General features: G+C 36.2%; 1 protein-coding gene and 2 long non-coding RNA genes across 3 annotated transcripts; 2 read left to right on the plus strand and 1 right to left on the minus strand.

The window, feature by feature from the left end:
- LOC149037025 (uncharacterized) lies at nt 1-24,089 on the plus strand. The gene is made up of 18 exons (XM_089188322.1): nt 1-56; nt 1,391-1,439; nt 1,859-3,062; nt 3,834-4,096; nt 6,592-6,859; nt 7,315-7,422; nt 8,327-8,428; nt 8,822-8,911; nt 9,604-9,705; nt 10,171-10,272; nt 10,689-10,778; nt 11,470-11,571; nt 12,190-12,291; nt 12,802-12,912; nt 13,801-13,911; nt 18,534-18,632; nt 19,132-22,956; nt 23,622-24,089. The coding sequence occupies exons 2-17, from the start codon at nt 1,422-1,424 to the stop codon at nt 22,935-22,937; spliced, it is 6,678 nt and encodes a 2,225-aa protein (XP_089044448.1). The 5' UTR covers nt 1-56; nt 1,391-1,421; the 3' UTR covers nt 22,938-22,956; nt 23,622-24,089.
- LOC149037026 (uncharacterized) lies at nt 5,364-6,164 on the plus strand. The gene is made up of 2 exons (XR_016181353.1): nt 5,364-5,873; nt 6,036-6,164. It is a non-coding gene; the product is annotated as an uncharacterized LOC149037026 (long non-coding RNA).
- On the minus strand, nt 14,552-17,666 carry LOC149037027 (uncharacterized). The gene is made up of 2 exons (XR_016181350.1): nt 15,542-17,666; nt 14,552-15,051 (listed from the first exon to the last, which is right to left on the minus strand). It is a non-coding gene; the product is annotated as an uncharacterized LOC149037027 (long non-coding RNA).
- Nucleotides 24,090-25,020: the final 931 nt, after the last annotated feature.

Here is a 25,020-nt window from a genome sequence, read left to right on the forward strand (position 1 = left end):
TTCCTCTCTCTGTTTAGGATGAATGAACAGGGTGGTGGTCAGATGACTTGCTATTGGTATGTTCTGATTTCATTAAAATTGTTCTTGATTGTCTTTTTTTGAGAGGAAATGATTCATTGTACAGTGCCTACTTTGAGATACATTTTCACTACCAAATTAAGGTGGTACCAAACACTACATTCAGTGAATTTTGTCTCAAATCATTAATGAAATATTTACTGACAGATTTGTTGGAATGACTTGGAATTGTCACATGGGATATATCATTTTACTCATAATCTGGGGAAAAACTTTTATTTTGCACATTGCCTTGGAATTTGTGGAATTTCATGGAATTAGGGGGTGTGTTTAAAAGGCCATTTTGGAGAAACATCTTCTGTAAATCCAAGCCAATTTCTACTATTACTCAAAATGGTTTGGCACATGCACAAAGATGATGGTGATAAAGATTTTCAGAGCAGTCTGCCAAGTAATATTCAATTTGACAATTTTACAATCCTTTGCCTTCTCATTTGGAAAATTTTCGCAGACCATGGTATACTATGCTGTAAATGTTCCTTGCCACCAGGAACCGCAAAAATACAACATGGTGTGGGAATAGTCCATTTTACAGTTGTCTGCTTGGTTGCCAAGTCTTTGACTAGGAGTGAGGCTAAGGGTGACCTTGTTATGATACAAACCTTGCTGCTTTTGAAATGCAAATTAATTTGTTATCATGCTAACTAGATTCTGGTCTCTAACACAACAAGGTCACCTTCAGCCTCACTCCAAATCAAAGGCTTGGCAACTAAGTACATAACTGTAAAATGGCCTATTAACAACTTTTAATCTAGCATGGTGTGACAAAACAAAATCTGTGGTTATTCACTTGCCTATGTTTGTGATGTGTTTCCGAAATTGGAGATTTCATCAAAATTCTCAGAATAAAAGGCTAAAAAAAATAAATTTGTGTTTTTGTTGCTTGGAAAGTGTAAGTAGTCAGCTACTGCAGAGCTTTTTCTTGAGTTCAATCCATGATAAGATAGCACTTTGTTTTTCATTATCACATTGTTACTTAGGGAATGGATGTGTCAGAAATGTCATCTAAAGGAAATACCTCGTGAACAGCAAACACCATTAGACCAGGATCTTATCTTTATTTGCTGCAAGATTTGTCCTTGGAAACAAAACTTCTCATTTTGAAAATGGGCCGTTTTCCAATCTTCACATTTTGCAAAGAGGCAACTTAGACAATGATCTTAAATATATGAGAAAATGAAGGCTTCCCAAAAAGGTCAAGTTAGCCTCTGGTACTGCCTTAATAAGTGGTCTCAACAACACTCCAAGAGGAAATGGAAAGCTTTTTAAATAGACTCAGTAAACTCACATTTCCTATTGTTTTTTTTTCCAGCATAATTTTTCAAAATTAAAAGCTTCCTGTGATGTCAAGGCTACAAAAGGTAGTAAGAGGAATCTAAATCTGTTACAAATACCAATCTTTGATTTTGACAAAAACATTCATTTACCCCCTTATTTTTTCACCTAAATGTCTTTAATGAAACTACATGTACCAATTTCAAAGTGAGTTGAAGAGGAAGATCCTCTTCAACTCACTTTGAAATTAGGATAATTTTCACTTTCCTAATAACTGTAATGTTTGTTATTAGTGGCAGTGATAGTGTAGATCTCCAAAGCAACTTAACATTTTCCTGTTTTAAATTTGTCTCAATCTACATGTACCTGACTTTTTGGCATAGGATAAAACTCAACTGCAAGTTCACAAAAGAATTGACATTACATATTGAGTGGACATCCATTATTGTGATTTATTATTGTTTTACAGTTTATTGTCAATACCATTCTTGTTTTGTTGTTGTAGGATTCCACCATTCCTAGTGTAGCCTCTACATCACAGGAAGACCAGGGAAGTAGGACACTGAAAGTCACTTTGCTAAGTAGTGAGTGGAGATCATCAACTGATGGGGACTTGTCCACTATCAACCGAGAGCTGGCCATCCAGTTAGCCAAACACCCCAATGTGGATGTTTGTGTCTTGCTTCCAAATTACAGTGGAGAGGACAGGAGCAGTGCTGAAAGTCACAATGTGAAGCTCATTGAAGCAGATAAAACTCCTGGTGTAGAGCCAGTTCTTCAGCTGTCATCTCCTCCAAGAGACCATACAATGGACTGTGTCATTGGTCATGGAGTTCACCTTGGCCGACTAATTCCACTCATCATGAGAAATCAAAATTACAGTCATTGCAAATGGATTCAGGTTGTTCACTCTGCTCTTGAAGAAGATGGAATGTACAAAAACATTTCAGAAGGTGAAAAAATGCAAAAAACAGAAATCCAACTCTGTAAAATGGCTGACCAAGTTATCACCATTGGACCCAAGCTGGCAGAAGATTACAAGCGTTACCTTCGTCCAGCAAAACAAGAAGAAAATGTTTTTGATCTCACTCCAAGCATTTTCTCTGAATTTTTGGAAGTAGAGCAAGCCACTGAAGAAAGAAAAACATTCTGTATTCTTGTTATTGGAAGTGGTGACAGCTGTGAAGATTTCAATGTCAAAGGGTACGACATAGCCACCAAAGCAATAGCTGAGTTGAAAGATGAATCTTACAAACTCAAGTTTGTCTGCCCAGCTGGAGGTAAAGGAGATATTGCAGATAAGTTGCTCCACCATGGTATTAGTCGTAATCAGCTTATCATTCGTAGCTTTGATGATAGCAGAGAAGTGCTGGCTGACTTATTCTGTGAAGTGGATCTTGCAATAATGCCATCAAGGACGGAAGGTTTTGGAATAAAAGCTCTGGAAGCGTTATCTGCTGGTCTGCCTGTACTTGTCAGTGGTAATTCAGGATTTGGAGAAGCTCTGAAGCAAGTGCTTTTAGGCTCACAGAGTGTGGTAGACTCTGAAGATCCTAAAGACTGGGCCAGAGAAATCAAGCGTGTCCGTCAGAAAAAGAGAGAAGTGCGACTTTCAGAGTCAAGTCTTCTGCGTGAAAAGTACTTGGAAAAGTATACCTGGGAGGTGCCTTGTAAGAGTCTTGTGATAAAGATGAAGAAGCTTATCTTTGGTAAATTTACTTAAATTTAAATGTTACAGCCTTAACTTGTCTAATAACTGATAAACCAGGTATACTGGTAAAATGTTGAATCAGCCTTGAGTAAACTTGGACTTGTGGTTACCATAAGTTTTTTTATAGACCTGAATCAAACAGTCAAATAGTTTAAAATGGTAAATACTCAGGAAAGGTAAACTTACTTTTTATGTAATAATCTTACCTACAAGGTAAGGAACAGTGTTTCAGAGTTTTGAAATATGTACTTGGTAAAGTGCATTTGCATGGGAAATACTTTCTGTAGTTATTTTACTCAAGACATACATGTAAAGCAGGTACTGTTGAACATTGAACAAGCATGGTCAACTTGGTTGGTGTCTTAATTTAGATTGACCTTTTTTAGATTACAAGGAAAAAAATGAAGGATAAGTATAACAGGGTCAGAGTTCCATGCCAAGTCTTTTGTGTGAATGATGCTCAAAACAGGGAAACCTGTACAAAATGTCGGCTTTAAAAGCCTTTACAGAGGCCATTTTATGTTATCAACTCAGTTGATAATACTTAATTACCCTGTTATACTCTTCTTTCAATGCAGCAGCAAAGTTGCTTTAGAAACTTACCCCCTTCATTAAAATCCTCCTGTTCCCTCTGTTCCCAAATATTCAATTCTCAACCTGTGTAGTTCTTTCTGTTTTACTCTTACGCCATATGCCATGATTTTGTCAGCAACCTGTCATGTACATGTATAAGAATAAAGTAATGATCATTAAGTTGTTTTTCCTTTAGGTGGGAATGAACAAGTCATCCGTAACCTTCAACAGTGGCAACAGAATGCCAGTAGATATAAGATCAGCAGCAACACAGACCGACTCTCAGACTTAAAGAAGATTGCTTCAGAAAAGGGCTATAAAATTTCTGACAATCAAGGGTCAGGGAATTGTATGTTCTATGCCTTGTCAGAGCAACTGGAGACTGTCAAAGGAGTAAAGATCCATCATTTTGAATTGAGGCGGTCCTTAGTTCAGTATCTAAGAGAGCACCCAAAACAGGTGAGTATATTTGGTAAAATACATGTAATGTCTAGGACAGATACTACAAATGTATCTTCTGCTCCACATTCAAGTTAAATGTGAGCAATTATTATTAGAACATGTTCAAGGTCTTCAGTGTACATGTATGATACATGAAGTTGAAGTTGACACAATTAGAAAGGACAACTTGTCTTTGTTTCATAACAATGTCCTTCTTTTTTGTTTTAACTTATTGCTATGTTTTTTTAGAACAACTGTGGCAAGTATAATGCTGATGAATTTGTTTATAATCATTCATTTAGATTAATCATTTTTTGCTATTAGAATTCTAAAGATTATATATCATGATGTTAGTTGTAAAACTTACTCAATCCAACGTATACAGGGAGTACTATTAAGGACTATTGAGCCTAGTTACTAAAGAGTCTTGTATTCATCTGTGAATACTTTTGAAGGTAATGATGAGTAGCACAATCACCATACTCACTTCTGTAACATGTATGGAAAATGTGAAAATTGCTAGTTTGGGACAAAATCACTTCTTTAGGTCTGTTTTAAACTCCCATTTAATATTACAACTGATTTATTTCAAACTATTTTATTTTTGTCACATTTGATTCAAATTTGTATTTACCCAGAATCCCTTGTGGGTGTGGTCTTTTTCACAAATAATCAATTTCGAGTTCACTGACATAGTAAAAAGTAGAAATAACATTTTGTATTACATGGAGGCTAGTATCTCCTCAGTGAGATCAACTGGCACTCTAAAAACAGACTTTCTGCCTCTTTTTACAACTTGAAGATCACATCACCATTTTTCTCTTGGAAATTCAGCTCTCTTTTTGTGATTCTTTTCATTATATTTTAGATTCCTTAGCCTATTCTTTTCCTGCTTTTTCCTCCTCCACTCTTTGATCCTCGCAAGCTTTTCTTCCTTTTCGTTAACCACACCTCTTGTCAAGCGCACTTGAAGCGATTTTTACAGATTGCTAAATCTCAGAAAAATTATTGAGCTTGAAGACCCGGCGACCCTTGATAACGTCGCAGAAACCGCCAAAACAGGAAAGGTTACTATAGCCGCAAACGCTAATCACTCGTATTTCAAACTTTACTAGAACAAACTTGACACATTGTTGAATACGGTAACTGAAAATGACAAAATTACAAACACGCGAATGAGCATAAAATAACTTACATCGTATGAGTGAAAGTACTGGAAAACGACAAAGCGAAATAAACAAGGATACTTACAAGACGAATGTGACCAAACCAAAGACGAAAACATGAAACCCAGAGCTAGATATGTAACGATAATTTTCGCAAACTAGACAACTAACCAAATAAATTACGCGCAACCAATATATCTACGATATGCAAATAAATATCACAAGTGCAAAACTGGTAACTGACAAAGGACACTAATGAAGACGAGAAAATAAACACCTAGCACAAAACTATGAAACACCAACACTAACAAAAAATGATGAAACAAATTCTAGCGCCTACAGTTACCAAGCTATTTTCGACACGGAGATGAAAAGATGAAGGCGAAAATGGCGGAGCAAACAGCACATTTCATAGCGCTTTTGGTGGCATTTGTGGCGAGACTCCGTTCTCAATATGGCGTCAACATGGTAAAAAGCGTAGCGACTTGGTCAAAAGTGAATATTTTGGCCGTTTCTAAAGATATGGACCCGAAAACTTGGAAATGACAAGAGAAACTTATGAGCATTGAAGTGTAATCGATTTTGAAACCCGACTTCACCGTGTTTGAAGTATAGTAGCGAAGGGGAAGGTAAGTTGATGAAAAATATTATTGCGTAATCAGGTTTTAGAAAACCGTAGCGACTGTTTTACACTGATATTTCTCCGTTTATAGTCAATCCTTTAGACTGATTTTTCGCTATTTTAGAACACCAAGTATGAGCATTTGGTTAATGTGTTTTTGTTCCCACAGGATTCCAGTTCAGTCAATCTACGGACAACAACTTGGTGTACTTCCAAATTCTGAAACCCAGCGTTACACAAAGGATACTTAAGAATGATGAATCTTTTCTATTCATTTTAATAAACTTGAAATGTCAAAGTTTTGCTCAAATGTAGTGTTTGTGTGTTATCATTAGGTGTAATTTGTTTAGTCAAACGAGCTTTCTTTTCAGTGAAAAATGTATTTCAAAAATTTTACCACTGATATTGTGTTACGCGTTACAACCAAAATTGGCTCGATTTTTCATCTTTCACGGGTATTTTCTCGAAGACAGTAATGTGATTTTCTGATTTTTTGCTTTTACAATAATCAATAAGAACAACTTTACCTGTAAGCAAAGATTTGGCTTCAATGAAAATGTAAAACAGAAGAAATCATTGAAAGTTTGCAGTCAACCCCCTATGGGCATGGTGATTGTGCTACTCATCTAATACCTATTATATGAAAATATTGCCTTACTGAATCATTACAAGTCACTCTATTGCTATTAATATTACATGTTATCTTGTTGGACTTTCTCTTAAAGGTGGATGGAACAGATCTGTTTCACTTTGTTGATAGACACACAACACGGGGTAGTTACTTAACAGACATGGAACAAGATGGCACTCGGGGTGATCATGTGATTCTCTGGGCTGCAGCAAACTGTTATCAAATAGCCATTCATGTGATTAGTAGTCTTCCAGGCTATAGTGAGGTAATTATCAAGCCAGATTGTCCATTTGACCAAAGCAAGCATCTTGTGCTGGGACATGTCCATGAAGTACACTACGTCAGCCTTCAGCCCTTGCAAGGTATAGATCAGAACATAACACATTTAAAAATTGGCCTGTCTATGAAATTTGCAAACAAGATATTTTAAATACTATAACTGAGTACATTCTCCAAGTGTGTTTAACTCCTATGCAGCTACAAGTTGTACATGTATATATGAATTATCATTTCATAAAAGCTTGCAGAACTGACTGTTTTGATAAATCAAACAAAGAGTTATGTCAAGTAAGAGAAGGGAACTAGAGGCAGAATCTGATTTGAAAAGTTATGACATGAGGATCTTACTTGATTTTACCAATATCAAATTTTTAATTTATTAAGTCTATGAGAATTTATTTTACATGAGAAATTCAGTATATTCTAATGATATATGTGGTTCCTTCACTACTACTAAGACAATCAAGCATGATCTACTTGCTACTGCATGCTGTTGGCAATTGTCGTTAATTTATTTTGGTGCATGTATGTTTTTCAGAAATTAGGGCAACTATACCAGGGAGGGATAAGAGACCAGCACCTGTCAGTACAGATCAACCTCACAAGCAACTCAGGAAAGAGTTGACTAATCATGACTACTGTGAAGGTAAATTGTGAGGGCATGAGGTGAATAATCCAATCCAAATTCCTTCTATCATTTGTAGCTCATGAAAGCAAAAGTGTTAATATTGGTTGGTTCTTTACTGGCATTTTTGGAGACAATTTCCTTGTTTTCCCCTCTGTGTAGATTTATCTTTCTGTTCAGTTAAATGAGACATCAAGTTTACCTTATTGGCATATCCAGTTTTGACCACCAGACCATTTTTGTTGAAAAATTTTCGTAGACAGTTACATAATGGTATATGAATTGCTTGATTTCTAAATTGCATTACTTAACTTCAAAATTAGAATTAACTCTTCTGTAGCTTCACGATAACAATTGGAATATATAGTAAAACTCAGATTCATGAGGAAAGTTTTTAGGGATGTTTCAGCATGACTCATGCCATCATTAGTTTAATGTGTTGAACCCTTGACTTTGTTGTTACATGTTGTATGCAAATATGTAATAAGTTTATTAAAACAAAAACAATATTTGAAATAAGTACTGTAGTTACAATAGTTGAAATATGTAATGATTACTGTGCACAAATGTAGTGCTTGGAAAGAAAGCTAAGCAAACAAAAAAGTACAATAATGTTGCAACAAGTGTAAAATGTTTAAATTTTTGGCATTAAGTTGTTATGGCTGAGTCTTGTATCTGAAAGCACTCAGCTGAACATTTTTGCTTACAATTTGGAAAAGAACACTTGTTTGCTTCCACAGGAACACATACACTGGACTTCTAACAAATTTCTTCAGTTTTACTCATTTCAAATACAAGGTCTTATTTATACATTGGTAGATAGAATAAAATAACATCTGGTGTGGAACAAGATTTTAAAAACCTTCCAAACGCACCTCAACTCTAATGTGTCTAATTGGTATGGTTGGTATCTTATCCATATCAGGCCAGAACAGACACCTGTCTACTGAACATGATCAGTATAAAGTTTCTGGGGGAAGTTCAACATGTTATACAGGACTTGTTCAGCAGAGAAGTCATCCTCAGGGTAAGATGGGAAAAGTATCTGGAAACTTTGTCAGCAAACAGTGAGCATGATATTGTTTAGCATTTTCCAGCTATTGTACATCAGGAGCTTGTTAAAAATGTTGGATTTTGACTGGGTTCTGTAGTTCTTACAGTTATTATTTCCAGGCCTCCCTCTAAAGTTCTTTGGCTTGCTTGCTAACATGGCAGCAGTTAGTTTAATTACATTTAAATATAACTACAGTTTTCTTAGATTAACTTTCCTTAAACCTGCCCACTGACAAGAGGTAGTAGTATACCCTATTGACACCTTTGCATTGCTTCAAGTGTAAGTTTTCACCTAACACTTCATAAGATGTTTCCATTTCACAGAGCAGTTCTGGGTTTAACTTGTGGTTTGCATTTACTTTGAAAGGTTCCTCAAGCTATGGCTTGCCTGCTCCTGTAGCTGTGGATTATAGTCAGGGGAATCTTCGTTCACCCTTAGTGAATCCCAATTTCGAAGGTAGTCAAACCTTGCACAGAGTTAATATGGAAATTTTGTGATAATTTGTTTTTAGAATAAATTGCAGTTACTGTTAGTAATAATGACTGATAACTAGCTTTTTATTGGCTACAGCTCTGGTGAGATCTTTTGTCAAATACTACATGTAGAGTACCCTTAATGGGTTTTATAGCCAGACTTACATGGTGAGATGAGAAAGTTCATTGCACACATATTTATTACAGACGAATGCCAATAACTCAATTCTTCAAGGGAATTAAAATAAGGGGAAAGGGGTGTCTACCGTTTTGCCAATTCATACAGTACATATTTTAAGTGAATTTAATTACAGAGAATTCAAGTGAAAATGGAAAATTAAAATTACAGCAGGAAACAGGCAACGTAAATGTTTTGGAGTGCTGTTTACTGTTTGTTTTGATGTGACACAGGTGGCTCAATGTGGTTTGAGTTAAGGAGTGTAAAAATATATAGAGTATGACCTGACAGCTGGGAAACAGAAGTTGCTTCAAGTTAGTGGAAAGTTCAAGTTATTGAGGATTTGAGTTACCAAGGGTAAAATTGTAGTAAATGTATGAAGGTTATCCAGGAGGGAAGGGTTGAGTTAGTGATGGGTTGAGGTATTGGGATTCAACTGTATCTTACTTTAACCCCAAAGTGTGTAATTGGTATGTTTGGTATCTTACTCATATCAGGACAGAACAGAAATCCATCTACTGAGCATGATCAAAACTCATTTGCTGGGGCCAGTTCAACATATTACAGAGGACTTGTTCATCAGAGAGGTCATCCTCACGGTAAGATGGGAAAGTAAATGGGAATTTTTTTAACAGAACAGTGAGGATGATATTGTTTAGTAATTTGCAGCTACTGTATGTTGGGAGCTTGTAAGACTATTGCAGTTTGACTGGGTTTTGTAGTCCTAGTTACTCTTTTGCTTCTTTGCCTTGCTGACACGGTAGCAGTTTGAGAAGCAATTACCATTTAATTCCTACAGTTTTGGCCATTAAAGTTTTCTTACAGCTACTCACTGAAAAGAGATATACCTTACCAACTCTTTACATTGCTTTAAAGTGGCTAATAATAATAATGATAATAGTAATGATGATAACATTAATAACAAAAAGTGGTTAAAATTAATTAAAAAGTGGTTAATAATAATTAATACTATTATGATAATAATAATAATAATAATAATAATAATAATAATAATAATAATAATAATAGTAAATATACTTATTATTGGTATTTTATCCATACAGCCCAGAACAGACACCCGTCTACTGAACATGATCAGTATAAAGTTGCTGGGGGCAGTTCAACATGTTATAGAGGAATTGTTCAGCAGACAAGTCATCCTCACGGTAAGATGGGGAAAGTAACTGGGAGTTTTTTTACCAAACAGTGAGCATGATATTGTTTCGCATTTTCCAGTTACTGTACATCAGGAGCTTGTTAAAAATGTTGGATTTTGACTGGGTTCTGTAGTTCTTACAGTTACTATTTCCAGGCTTCCCTCTCAACTTCTTCGGCTTGCTTGCCAACATGGCAGCAGTTAGTGTAGCAATTACCATTTAATTACAGTTACATATGACCACAGTTTTCTCAAATTAAATTTCCTCAAACTTGCTCATGGACAAGAGGTACTTGTATACTCTTCTGACACCTTTTCATTGCTTCAAGTGTAAGTTTTCACCTAACACTTCATAAGGTGTTTCAACTGTTTCCATTTCACAGAGCTGTTCTGGGTTTAAATTGTGGTTTGCGTTTACTTTGAAAGGTTCCTCTAGCTATGGCTTGCCTGCTCCTGTAGCTGTGGATTATAGTCAGGGGAATCTTCATGCACCCTTAGTAAATCTCAATTTCGAAGGTAGTCAAACCTTACACAGAGTTAATACAGAAATTTTGTGATAATTTGTTTTAAAATAATTTGCAGTTACTGTTAGTAATAATGACTGATAACTAGCTTTTTATTGGCTACAGCTCTGGTGAGATCTTTTGTCAAATACTACATGTAGAGTACCCTTAATGGGTTTTACTAGCCAGACTTCCATGGTGAGATGAGAAAGTTCATTTGCATACATATTTATTACAGTTGAATGCCAATAACTCAATTCTTCAAGGGAATTGAAAATAAGGGAAAAGGGTGTCTACCGTTTTGTCAATTCATATAGTACGTATTTTAAGTGAATTTAATTACAGATAATTCAAGTGAAAATGGAACACAAAATTACTGCAGAAAACAGGCAACGTAAATGTTTTGGAGTGCTGTTTTCTCTTTGTTTTGATGTGACACAATTGGCCCAATGTGGTTTTAGTTATGGAGTGTAAAAATATATAGAGTATGACCTGATAGCTGGGAAACAAAAGTTGCTTCAAGTTAATGGAAAGTTCAAGTTATTTAGGATTTGAGTTACTAAGGGTAAAATTATAGTAAATGTATGAAGGAAGTCCAGGAGGGAGGGTTGAGTTAGTGATGGGTTGAGGTATCAGGATTCAACTGTATCTTACTTTAGCCCCAAAGTGTCTGATTGATATGGTTGGTATCTTATTCATATCAGGACAGAAGAGACATCCGTCTACTGAGCATGATCAAAACTCATTTGCTGGGGCCAGTTCAACATATTACAGAGGACTTGTTCATCAGAGAGGTCATCCTCATGGTAAGATGTGAAAGTAAATGGGGATTTTTTTTATAAGAACAGTGAGGATGATATTGTTTAGCAATTGGCAGCCACTGTATGTTGGGAGCTTGTAAGACTATTGCAGTTTGACTGGGTTTTGTAGTCCTAGTTACTCTTTTGCTTCTTTGCCTTGCTGACATGGTAGCAGTTTGAGAAGCAATTGAATTGATAATAAGGGAAAAGGGATGTTAATTATTTCGTTTATTCATACAGCACACATTTTAAGTGAATTTAATTACAGAGAAGTCAAGTGAAAATGGAACACTAAATTACTGCAGGAATCAGGCAACATAAATGTTTTGGACGGCAGTTAACTGTTTGCTTTGATGTCAGGCAAGCAACTTGACATGGTTCAAGTTATGGAGTGTAAAAATATGTAGAGAAGGAATGACCTTAGGGAAACTAACATTGCTTCAAGTTAATGAAAGGTTTGAGTTATTGCGGGTTTGATTTAGTGAGGGTAAAATTGCAGTAAATGTACAGGGTTAGGGTTAGGGAGGTTTGAGGAAGTGATGGTTTGAGGTATCAGGATTTAACTGCATCTTATTTTAACCCCAAAGTGTCTAATTGGTATGTTTGGTATCTTATCCATATCAGGACAGAACAGACATCCATCTACTGAGCATGATCAAAATTCATTTGCTGGGGCTAGTTCAAGATATTGCAGAGGACTTGTTTATCAGAGAAGTCATCCTCATGGTAAGATGGGAAAGTAAAAGGGAATTGTTTACCAAAAAGTGAAGATGATATTGTTTAGCAATTGGTAGCTACTGTATGTTGGGAGCTTGTAAGGCTATTGCATTTTGACTGGGTTCTGTAGTCCTTAGGCTAGTTATTCTTTCGCTTCTTTGCTTTGCTTGCTAACATGGCAGTACTTTGAGAAGCAAGTACCATTTAGGTATTACAGTTTCCTCTAATAAAATTTCCTTAAAGCTACTCACTGAAAAGAGGTATACCTTAGTGACTCTTTACATTGCATAAAGTGGTTAATGATGATAATGATTGCAAAAATAATTATACATGTAATTATTATTATCATTGTTATTATTTTAATCACTGAAAAGAGGTATACACCTGAAGGCTATTGACTCTCTACATTGCTTAAAGTGGATAATTTCACTTAACACTTTGTAAGGAGTTTCATTATAAGGTATTCCATTTCACTGAGCAGTTGTGGATTAAACTTTTGGTTTACTTTCACTTTGAAAGGTTACTTGAGCTCTGACTCACCTGCTCCTGTAGCTGTGGATTATAGTCAGGGGAATCTTCCTGCAGCCTTTGTTAATTCTAATTATCAAGGAAGTCAAACATTTCCCCAGAGTAAGCATAGAAAATTTTTGGTCAACTTGATTTTAGAATAACACAATAAAAATGACTGATAATTAGCTTCTTATTGGCTTCTCCTCTGAGTCAACTTTGTGTCATTTATTGTCTTTTTAAAAGTAAGATGTAGTGTTGCATAGTGGTATATTTATAAATTAGTTTATAATAAAGTTCAGATATAATGCAGGCTGTCACTGGATGAAAGAATGTGCTCTCTCAGAGTATAAAACATAAAGCAGAGCTAAAACTGTCAGGCCATCCGTCAAATTCTACCAAGGGCTGTAATGTACAATATCATAACATGAGCAGAGTCAAAAATCCTTAAAGAGTAAACAAAATGGACAGTCTGAGTTTTGAAAGTTTTCATGCTCAGTTAGATTGCAAGCTTAAGTACAGTAATAAATATTAAAGAAGTCTCCCCACTTAAGAAGCGGGGAGAAACACTTGACCAAGTCTCCAGTTTTTCCTTACTCTTTTGTGCACTAGCCACTTCCTGCATGCTTTACAAAGGAACAGAGCACAGTCAAGGCTTCTCTATTTGTTAACCAAGCAATGCATTTTTGTAGCTAATCAAACTGCTCGCCTCATTGGTTTGTGGTAAACACTAAGTAACCATTTTATGTAGCTGGTATAATTAATGAGTACTTGATCAGAGAAGAGGTCAATGAGTGAGTGCTGCTTACAAACATTTAACAGGGATATACCAATTGATTTTGGCATATGAAACTATAATAACGTAAATTTTACAGGTGATTTTATAATTTGTAATTGTTGCCATTTGTGAATGTCTTTGTAGTGGATACTTTGCTGCAATAACTGGATACAAACACAATATATATACATAAACAGTGATTATTTATACTAATTTTTTTTTCTTTCCACAAGGTTCTTTAGGGTATGGTTTACCTCATTTGTTGCCGGGGCACAGTCAGTCTCCTTCAGCTTCAGACATTGCTAGAAATGAAGACCCCATTCACGGGGGAAGTCACACTCAAAGTGAGTAGACCTGCAGGGCTGAGTAAGAGATCTTTTGTTCAATGGAATGACTGTTTTGGTCTTAAAAAAGTGGTCAGGTTTGACAATAGTTTAAAAATTTTTAACTTTTTTTTTATAACTTATGTCCTGTTAAAAAAACAGACAACTGCATGGTGACCATCACATCCCTTGCGAAATGGCTTTTGGAATTCCTAGGAATTCCTAGGATTTTTCTAGGAATTCCTAGGAATTTATTCCTAGGAATTCCTAGGAATAAAGGTGTGAATTTTCACGGTAAATTCGGACTGGGAATTCCTAGGAATTCCTAGGAATTCCCAACCATAACAACTCTGGTTCTAAAAACCTAGAAATTCCCAGAAATTCCCAGAAATTCCAAGTTTATAGCCAACAGGACTTGGAATTCCTAGGAATTCCTAGGAATTCCTAGGAATTCCAACTCAGAGAACCAATGACTTTCCCTGAAAAGCTGTAAATCTAAAAAATTCCTAGGAATTTCTGGGAATTTCTGGGAATTTCTGGGAATTTTTGGGAATTTTTGGGAATTTTTAGGAATGTTTCAGAATTACTGGGAATTTGAAGCAAAAATTTGAGGCTAATGATATAAAATAAATACTTTAAATTAAAAAAAACCCAGCTAAAATTCAAGTATTCAATGAAATTTATTTAGAAGCTTAATTTAAGGCTTACATGTAAAATATTTTTGATTAATTATTAACATCAATGTGTGGTAATATTAGGATGGAATTTGATTTATTTTTCTTTTCTTGAAAACTACATACGGATTAATCCTCAATTACAGCTATTCATATAAAATAGTTCTAATCAATCATTAAATTTGGTTTGACACAAATTGTGAATAAAATCTGTTGATTCTTTTCCATAAAATACAATATCTTAAGTTATATTTGAAAACCAAGCACTCTTGGGAGTGAAGGGGCTAATTACAGTCAAATAAAATTGATTTTTTGATTAAAATCTTGTTGTAACCGTAACAATAAATTAGAATGAAGTTATCCTAAACTGCAAACTTAGCTGCTGTTTGTACTGTTTGTATTTTTTTTCCTGGGCTCACAATGAGTTGGCCTTGAATGAGGTTGTCAACAAGAACCTTGACCATTTTGTATCTGGATTCCTTGACATCTGAATTTGAAAAAAAATAATATATTAAAATATGTATATTTAAAGCTCAGACCAGGCTTTTAAGATGGCTATGAGGAAAAGGGCATTCATTGGATTCTCAAATTGAGAAATCTCTGTTATATTGAGTGACTTTCATATTGGAGTTAGTACATCTCTCTCATGGATTTTACTAAAAAAGGGCTGAATACATTATTTTGTTTTTACCAAGGAGGGCTTCTTTATGTACTAAGGTTTGTTTAATAACAGTTCCTATTTTGAATCTTGAATGTTCCCAAACGTGACTAGAGGAATCTTGAAACCTTACTGATAGGTTTATTTCATTGTAAAGCATAACAAGCTTAAGAAACTGCGGCATGCAAGTGACCGATTCGATTCTCAGAATTATTCTAGTTTCAGTTCCGCCGAGCGTTATGTAAGCTTAATTCAACCCGCTACATCTATTCTTTTATAAGATTTTGATCACGTAACGAATATCGCAATTTTTACTCACCACAAACTTTCAAAATCGTAGCTTTACAGACGGCCATTCGACCCTTGTTTGTACCAGTCAATATGTCAACTGTTGTCCCTTCTTTTAACTCCACGGCGCCAACGGCTTTCTTTTCTTTTACAACACTCACGCTATTCTCGTTTTCCCATTGAACCACAATAAAAGCTATCTTTAGAAATGTTATATTAAGCAAAACAGTTGAGAAAAACGATCAACCGATGAGAAGTACATTCAAAGATGAGCGCCAAATGGAGTCTTCTTTGTTTCAGATCACGGGCATGATCACGTGGATCTTTTAGGACTTGTCATTGGCTAGCAAAGTGAATCCGCTGGCTTGCCGATTGCAGTGTTAAGAGAAGTGCCCAACTTTATTCTGACCTCTCCGACCGGTTCTCTGCTTCTAGAAGATGGATAGCTTGGTGATATAAATAAAGATGTGAGCTCACTCTATGTAGAAATATCGACAAGAATCGATCGTATTACAAATGCTCGTTTTGTGGCCGAAAGTTGTCGAGGAAACAAAGACTCGAAACTCACTTGAGTTGTGTTAATGGCAAAGGTGAGAAATAACACAAGCCAATCACAGTTTTGAATGCGACTACAAATCGTCTTTTACCCTCATATTTATAAAAGAAGGATACCACATTCGGATGTATAAGAGATACATAGATGATCCCAGTGTACCAGTACCTAAATCTACAAAGCTTGACCGTAGAAAGCGTTCAGCAACACGTTCCAACACCGCCATCTCGATTCCTCAGTCAGTCGTTTCCACTGAACTTAAAGCAGTATTGACAACAGAGTAGAGTGCGTCTTACAAAGGAGAAACATTTGTACAAGAGACAGAAGTAGCTATATGCGATTACAGAGGTGCGTTGGAACTCTGGTCCACAAATAGTTATGCACTGCCCGAAGTATAAAACAATTTTGTTGATAGCTGACAGACAGAGAAGAACAACAAGTAAACTTAAGAGTTGTTATTATTGAAGTGTGACTAGCACTTTTCATTTTTATATAAAGAAGGACTTGTAATTTGCACCAAAAATAAAAAGATGTAATGTTTTTTGGGAGATCCAGTGATTGGGACATTTAAGAAATTAAGTTATGAAAGGAAACTTAGTTGGTATTTCTCACTACTAACAAGTCTTGTTGACAAATATTTTCAGATCAGAGTTTCAAATAAAGTAAATTGAAGACGTCATATAAAAGGTGTTTTTCCTCAAAGGGAACATTGACTATCTCTGTCTTGTCTGCATGCCAAATGTTTGCAAAGTGTGTGGATGATCCACAAGTATTGGAACTCTTACAAAAATGTTTTGTAAGAATAAAAACAGCAAAACAAATTACAGCAATTAGTCATGAAAATAGAGCAAAAAACTGAAAAAAAAAAAAGCAGCAACAACAATCATGAAAAAAGAAAGATTAATTGGGTGTTGAATTTGTTTGTCTAAGGCATGAAATTTCTACTAAAAGTATTGTCAACAAAAAGTCTCTGACAGCGTTGGAGGCAACTGAGCTTGACTGTTCCAAGGTTTTCTAACAAAGGCAACCAGTAATGTAGGTTAGGGAAGTAAGATAGCAATGTAATTATTGTTGATTATTGTGGAAGTTGGCAATTTCCATTTAACATAACTGACAGCTGGTTCATGAGAAAATCCATATTAATGTAAAGATTTACTAAAACTTAGTTTGAGTAATAAATTTCATGATCTTTAAGTTATAAACATGTACATGTATGTATATCTCTTGGTAAGTTTTGTATAGCATACCTTTTATTGAGCCAAAGTTTTAAGCCTCTGAAATTACTCTTTTTCTTAAAACCTTCACATCCAAGGTATTGAGAATTTCTTAGAATTTATGTGGACCTCAGGGTATTAAAATTGCCTCAAATTCAATTCCCAGGAATTCCCAAGAGTTCCACACTTCTTAAATTATAGGTAGTTTGTAAAGCTGAGAATTCCTAGGAATTCCTAGGGATTCCAAGTCCTCACAAAACTGGAGTCTTCCTTTCCCAGAAATTCCCAGTAATTCCAAGCTTTTTAAATCAGAGCTAATTTGCATAGTTGGGAATTTTTGAGAATTCCTAGGAATTCCCAGAAAACTGGGAATTCAGTTCGCAAGGGATGTATGTAGCAAACACAAAAGAACTAAACATGGGTTGGCTTGTTAACCAGTTGGTTAATGTTAGCTCAGTTGGTAGAGCACTGCAACAGAATCACGGCAGTCAAGGGTTCAGCTCCTTTAGGAGCCCTTATTTTTTCTCCTTCTAAGCTTTATTTTCACTTCTGCTCATGGTGATGGTTTGGAGAATTTGATACTGGATCAAGATATTCATATATTAGTATCATTGCTCCACTGATTGTGGAGATACTCATGTTCTGATTGCTTGAGAATTGCATCATATCTGCCTATAATCACCTTGGTGGAGGGGATTATAACAGTGTCACTAAATTTCAAAATGGCTGCCCCACACTTTGTGAATGCGATGGAAGAAAATTCATTTATGAAAAGCACAAAAGATGCTGATAAGTTTGGCTTTTTGAAAAGTAAGATTTGAAGTTTTTGTTGATTGAATTAAATAAACCTGTTAAAACTGCCTGTATATCTTGATATGAGTAATCAACACAATTGCTACAAAATATGTTCCATGATTTCTTTATTTACATAAATAAATTATTAAAACAGAATTAGAAAGCACCCAAGAAATTATATTGAAACAATTATTTGCCTCGGGCTCAGTGAACATTGTTGAATAACCCCCTTGACTTTGTGTAGGTTATTATTCAACGACATGCATTTCACCTTTGCAAAATAATCGTCGACTAGCACCTGTTAAGTCTTTACCTGAAACTTTGATAACTGCAATTGGCCCTAAAAAATCTTTTGAGTATTTATTACAATCATTCATGTGATACTGAAAATTAATAGTTTGTATTGGTACAGTATTAATAATTACCTATGATAACTAATTTGCAATTTCTCTCTTCTAAAGGTTCTTTTAGTCATGGTTTGTCACCTCCAATTGTGCAACAGAATCAGTATTCAACTCCTGCCACCACCTCAATCCAGCTAGAGTTTACATACCAGAGAGGTCTGTTCAAGTGCTACTTACAGTTATTTCTGTGATCAATAATCAGTGATTTATGGTAATTATAGTGAACTTGCTGTACCAGGAGTTACTACTGTAAATCATTAGCTCGCATAGGGCTCAGGTTTTCCCACCAGATCTAAATTTATGTTTGTTTGTCAGTCTCTTTGACTGTCACAAGAACATTGCCAGATCATCTGCACACACTTATTTTTACAATTCACAACTGTTACTCCTAGGTTCAAATTGTTCACTTTTCTCCTCACTGAAGTGCTCTGTCTTATAGTCCTTCTCAGAGTCTCTAGGGAAGGATTCGTAAATCTTGATTTTTAAATGGCTGTAGAAAAAAAACCATTTTATGGAGAATATCATTCTCATGCATGGTGAAGCCTTACTCTTGATTCTTAGAAGTTTTAAATGTTCTTTTAAATTTTCCAACATACAAGGACTTGACATGCTTTAGGTAAGAGTTGTTTAAGGAAATTTCTTCTTCGGTTTTTAGGTAACTTCCGTGCTTTTGTTTACCCACTCCTGAAAGAAGAGTACAAAAGACGATCTCAGTTGAAACCACTCTTCTGGGAAAACACCATTCAGTTGCCTTTGGAAGGTGTCTACACAAGATTGAAAATTTTGCGAAGAAGAAAACGAGATTTTCGGTTAGAAAACACTGAAGTGAACATGTCAGAAATTTTTAAAAATGGAGATGACACCATTGTGCTTGTAGAAGGGAGTCCTGGAATGGGCAAGACAACTTTTTGTCTTAAAATTGCCCATGATTGGGCTAATAAGGCAACTTCAAAGGATGACTCCTTTCCTCAATTTGAAGTAGTTTTACTGCTCAAATGCCGTGATATTCATGGAGACATAATAGAGGCCATTGATACACAACTTTTACCCGAAAGCAAGACGAATACAGAAGCTATCAAGAAAGATTTTATTGATTATATTGAAGATTTCCATTACCAAAAAAAAGTTTTAATAATTCTGGATGGTCTTGATGAGCTACCTAAGATGTCAGAAAATTGTGTGGATAAATTGTTTCAAAAAAAGATTTGTCCATTTTGCTATGTCTTAGCCACTTCACGCCAGGAAAAAGGAATTGTTGTGCGGAAAAAGGTGAACTTCGATATGCTTTTACAAATTGAAGGCTTTACAAGAGAAGATGCTTTTAATTACGTAAGGAAGCATTTCAAGAATACAGGTCCTGAGAATGTGTTGAATGGAGAGAGGCTCATCACAGAAATTCAAACAAACACTTTCCTTGATGCACTATGGAACAATCCACTGAATTTGTCACTCCTTTGCATTGTGTTTGAGGACCACAAGGGAGAACTGCCATCTCATCGCACTGAACTTTACCAGATAATTGTTTGTTGCCTTTTACGAAGATATTGTGCCAAGCACAATCTGGAGGCTCCTGCTGATGACAAAGCTCTAACAAGGCACTTTGAAGACAGTTTGCTAGTTCTTGGAGAGTTAGCTTGGAGATGCTTGAAAGACAATCGATTTTCTTTTCGTGAAAAAGAGTTGGTAGAATTTGAATCTACACATGAGAGTCTTGCAGCTCGCAAACTTGGTCTTGTGTTCAAGGAAGCCAGCTTACGGAAGATTAACCCACAGCACGAGTATTTCTTCTTTCACAAGACATTTCAAGAGTATCTGGCTGCATTTTATCTAGCACATATGCTATTGAAACAAATGGTTGATTTTTCTGAGTTGAACTTTTACAAGGATCTGACAAAGAGGTACAGACAAGTGTTCGTCTTCATGTCGGGTATTCTGGGTGAGGGAGCTGGTCTTCTTTTTGAACAGATCGGCAAGGAGCTAAAGGATGGTAATTGGGACTGGTGCGAGTGCTCTGGGGTAGAGGCCACTTTCTTTCATGAATGTTTCAGTGAGAGTAGAAATTATGAACAAGTGGCAATGGCTCTTTGTTCCTTTATTCCGTTTCCACAGACCATAACTATTGACTTATCAGATGAGGCAAGTACAACAGATGGTTGGTTTACTATTTTGAATGCCTGCACAAGTTTTTCACAGGTACAGCTTCCTGTTCATCTAGCAATAAGACATGATGACATTTTGGCCTATGTAGATGATGACCTACTAGCTGATTTCGTGGCATTCAACACAAGGCTACAAACACTTTCCTTTTCTGTTATGTATATGAAAGATGAGATTACAACTCTTTTGTGTAGATTACTCAGAGTGGACTCAACTGCATACTCCTTAACTCTCGAGGTTACTTGTTCCATTATTTCCTCAGTAGATGTTGTTGCTATCTGCGACAGCTTGGCTGCAAATAAGACCTTGAAGACCGTAACTTTCCAACTGCCTTGTAGGATTTTAGAGGATTATGTTGCCATACTTGACAAGGGACTATCTGCAGATACATCACTGACTTCCATTGTACTCAAGACTTTTGGTCCATGGACGGAAACTGAAGCAGAACTTTTCAGAAAGATTTTATTGAACAGATCACTTACATCTCAAAGCCTTGCTGTTGGTGGAAAAATGCAGGATTCATTAGCAACTTCTGCTAGTGAAGGACTTGTGGCAAATTCTTCTCTGAAGTCCCTTGCACTAATTTTTTGTGGAAAACTCAGCCACAGTGGTTTGAGTTTGTTAAAAGAAGGCTTTTTAGGAAACAGGTCTTTGGAGTCTCTGCAATTAAAAGTGTTTGGTGAGCTTCCTACAAATTGGGCAAATATTTGTGGGACTCTACAGTCTGCAATAAAGTCAACCACATCCTTTACAGTGTATCCAAATGTTACTGGCATGGTTGGAAATTCACAGGTAGCTTTCCTTTGCCCTGTCCTGAAAGAAAACATTTCAGCTTCAAAACTACATTCAGTAACTGTCAACATCTGGGGAGAGTTAGATTGCAGTGGAGCAACTGATCTATGTAAACTCCTCATAGCTTCATCGGCTTCATGTGTCAATTTGATTGTAAACGGAGGAATAACTGATAGCGTTGCTGACTGTCTTTTTAGGCATTTTAACAAACTCAACACCCTGTCTAACTTGAGTATTGACATTCGGGGGGAGGTGATGGGAAATGGAAAGAACACTCTTCAAAGGCTATTGAGCGACCAGATATATTTTTTTGCATTTAATGTTCATTCCTTTAATTCAGGCAACAAGATTTGTAGAGAGGTTTGTCTATCTACAGATGATTCTTCACCAATTACACCGGTATTTGCCAAAGTTAAGGATGGTTGCGTAACAAAGCTTAGTGTGAGCATAAACAACCCTGGCAGCATCAGTGAAGACTGGAAATGCAACCTCTTTGAGGGTTTGGCAAAAAATGAGTGTGTAACTACATTGAACCTTGTATTCAATGACATTGACATAGTTGAAAACTATGGTCTGGTTGATGGTTTGGGGAAAAACACGTCATTGACTACACTGAGCCTTTCATTCGACAATTATGGTGAAATTGGAGACTGTTGGACACTTGATCTGGGTGACGGTTTGGGGAAAAACATGTCATTGACTACGCTGAGCCTTACAATCAACCATTACGGTAAAATTGAAGAGCCGGGGATAGTTACTGTGGCTTATGGTTTGGGGGAAAACACATCATTGACTACGCTGAGCCTTACATTAAACAATTACGGTAAAATTGAAGGAGTGTGGAGGCTTAATCCAAGTGATGGTTTGGGGAAAAACACGTCATTGACTATGCTGAGCCTTACATTCAATAATTACTGTGAAATCACGGGAGACTGGGAATGTTTTCTGGCTGATGATTTGGGGGAAAACAGGTCATTGACTATGCTGAGCATTAAAGTCAACAATTACGGTAAAATGAGCAGAAGAACGACAACTAGTATGGCTTTTGATTTGAGGGAAAACACGTCATTGACTACGCTGAGCCTTGCAGTCAACAATTACGGTGAAATGAGAGGAAACTGGATACGTGGTCTGGCTGATGGTTTGGGGGAAAACACGTCATTGACTACGCTGAGCCTTGCAGTCAACAATTACGGTGAAATGAGAGGAAACTGGATACATGGTCTGGCTGATGGTTTGGGGGAAAACACGTCATTGACTACGCTGAGCCTTCTGGTCAACAATTACACTGAAATTGAAGAAGTGTGGACAAGTGTTCTGGCTGATGGTCTGGCAAAGAACACATCGGTAGTTACCCTGAACCTTACACTCAGTAACTGGAATAACTTGTATGAAGACTGGATACATGTACTGGTTGATGCTTTGGTAACAAACATGTCATCAACTGCAATTAGCCTTGAAGTAAATATCTTTGGTGAAGGAAATGAAAAGTGTGAAAGTATTTTAGCATAGAGACATTTAGTAGATCAGTGTAAGTAGTTGATTCCACTTTGATAAATTAGTGGAGAGAGCTCATTCAGGTGTAAGAAGCAGGTGTAAAACCCAAGATCTCTCCCATGAGATGTGAATACATGGCCAAAGGGTGTGAACGAAGGCCCATAGGGCCTGAGCCCCTAGGGGGGTCTGGGGGCATGCTCCCCCAGAAAATTCTTAAAAATTAGACCCTTGGAAATGCATTTTCCTGCACTTTGAGGCACATTTTTTAACTATCTCAATCAAAAAGTAATGAAAATAAAATAGGGCAAAAACAATTATTAGACATTCTTATGAAAGTTATGAAGAACATGGTGTTAAGTGTCAAGTGGTTTTGTCTTGTCTCAAAGTTGACAATTTGTCATTTTTGCAGAATTCTGCATTGGTGTGTGTGAATTGATACATTCCTCTTATAACTGAGAATTACAGTCAAGTGGCCGACGGTTCAACAAAGTTAACTTCTAATAAGTTGTATTGGATTGAAGACCAACTTGCTGACATCTCTAATCTATTTTATATGTTGGCGAGTTGAACCATCGGCGACTTGACTGGATACCATAACTGATACTTTTATAGTATAATTGTAAAATTGATTGTTTCATGTGCATAATTGGCAACTGAGTCTAACTGCTTGTTCTATTACATCTTTTGCTTTTAATACAGGGGCCTATTGATGGAAATTTGTAACAAGGAGTCAAGCATGTCATCTTTCAATGAATTTCGAAGCCTTGTCTTTATCCACTTCAAATCGCTTGGGCCTCTTTCTGGCCAGGCATTAGTCACAGACAGGCCCTGGGCTATAGCAGACAACTTCACCAGGTTTGGAAACATTACTTTGAGTAATGAAATGCTGCATATCTTGGTTAGCAACCACTCAGTTGGAGTATTCCCTGCCTTTGGGAATCCTGTGCAACAAACTTGAGGTGTTCTCACTCAGACTTAAGGGCTTCAACCTCTACCTAATCTGTGGCACCAATGTGGTCTGCAAGTGTGGCTTGGTTCACCCTGTAGCTCTTGAAATCAGTGGCTTCCTTTGCAGGGAGACATGACAATGAAAGATTGAAATGGCTTGAACAATTGAAGTGGCAGGGAAGGGAATCTTGTTGATATGTCCTCTTTCAACCTTGCCATGTAAGTTGTAATTAAACAACATTTCTTGAAAGAAGGAACTTTACACAAGCCCCTTCTCTGTGACAAATACTGTTGAGCTCTCCCAAGTATGGGTTCAACCATTATTATTGGATAGTAGATATCTGTCAAAATCAAAATGCTTAACTACAAAACCATGAAAAAAGGAAGAAAAAATGACTGTGGACTGCTTAAACTTTTTTTCATTAACTTTAGTAAATTTTCAAGGATTGAAAAGTAAGAAAAATTCAACCAATACTTCATTCATTTGATAGCACAGTGGTAATTAGTATCAGAGAAAAAAACCAGGCTATGTGTGCTAAGCATACTTCACCTCATTTTGCTAATATGATAAAATAGGAAATGCCTAGTCTAGTACCCAGACCTTTCATGGGCAAGTGGCTGTACAATTCAGTTAGAGGAGAGACTTTGAGAAAGACCTTCCTTTCTTAATTGACTCATCTTTTAGAAAGAAAGGTGTAATAGTTACTGCCATTTACTAAATGTCTTGTTACATGCACTCAGGTATTCAGTGAGTGTCATGTGCTTGGTTGAAACTCAGGTTGAAGATACACTTGTATTAATGGTGTTTGATTGTTCTTGCATTGATATTCATGATATGATCTCTATACTCAAGTTAGGTCACAAACTAAAGATCATGTTTCATTTAAGATGGTTAAAAGAGAATTTTAACTGAAGACCCTTTTTATGAAATACATTTTCTATTTCAGTTGTTAATGTTTAGTGCAGATGAATTTTAATCAACATATGTAGTCAAGAAAAACAGTAAGAAAAGAAATTTCTCAAGCATTTTACAGCCGTATGTTGAAACTGCAAAGTTTTAAGTTAGATTGACCAGGGCTACATAGTTAAGTGAATTCTTTGTTTCCATCTTTTCAATGGAACAATGCAAACATATTTTTAACCTTTTTAC

The sequence above is a fragment of the Pocillopora damicornis genome, chromosome 11, assembly GCF_964200805.1.
Source record: "Pocillopora damicornis chromosome 11, jaPocDami1.2, whole genome shotgun sequence".
Taxonomy (NCBI): domain Eukaryota; kingdom Metazoa; phylum Cnidaria; class Anthozoa; order Scleractinia; family Pocilloporidae; genus Pocillopora; species Pocillopora damicornis.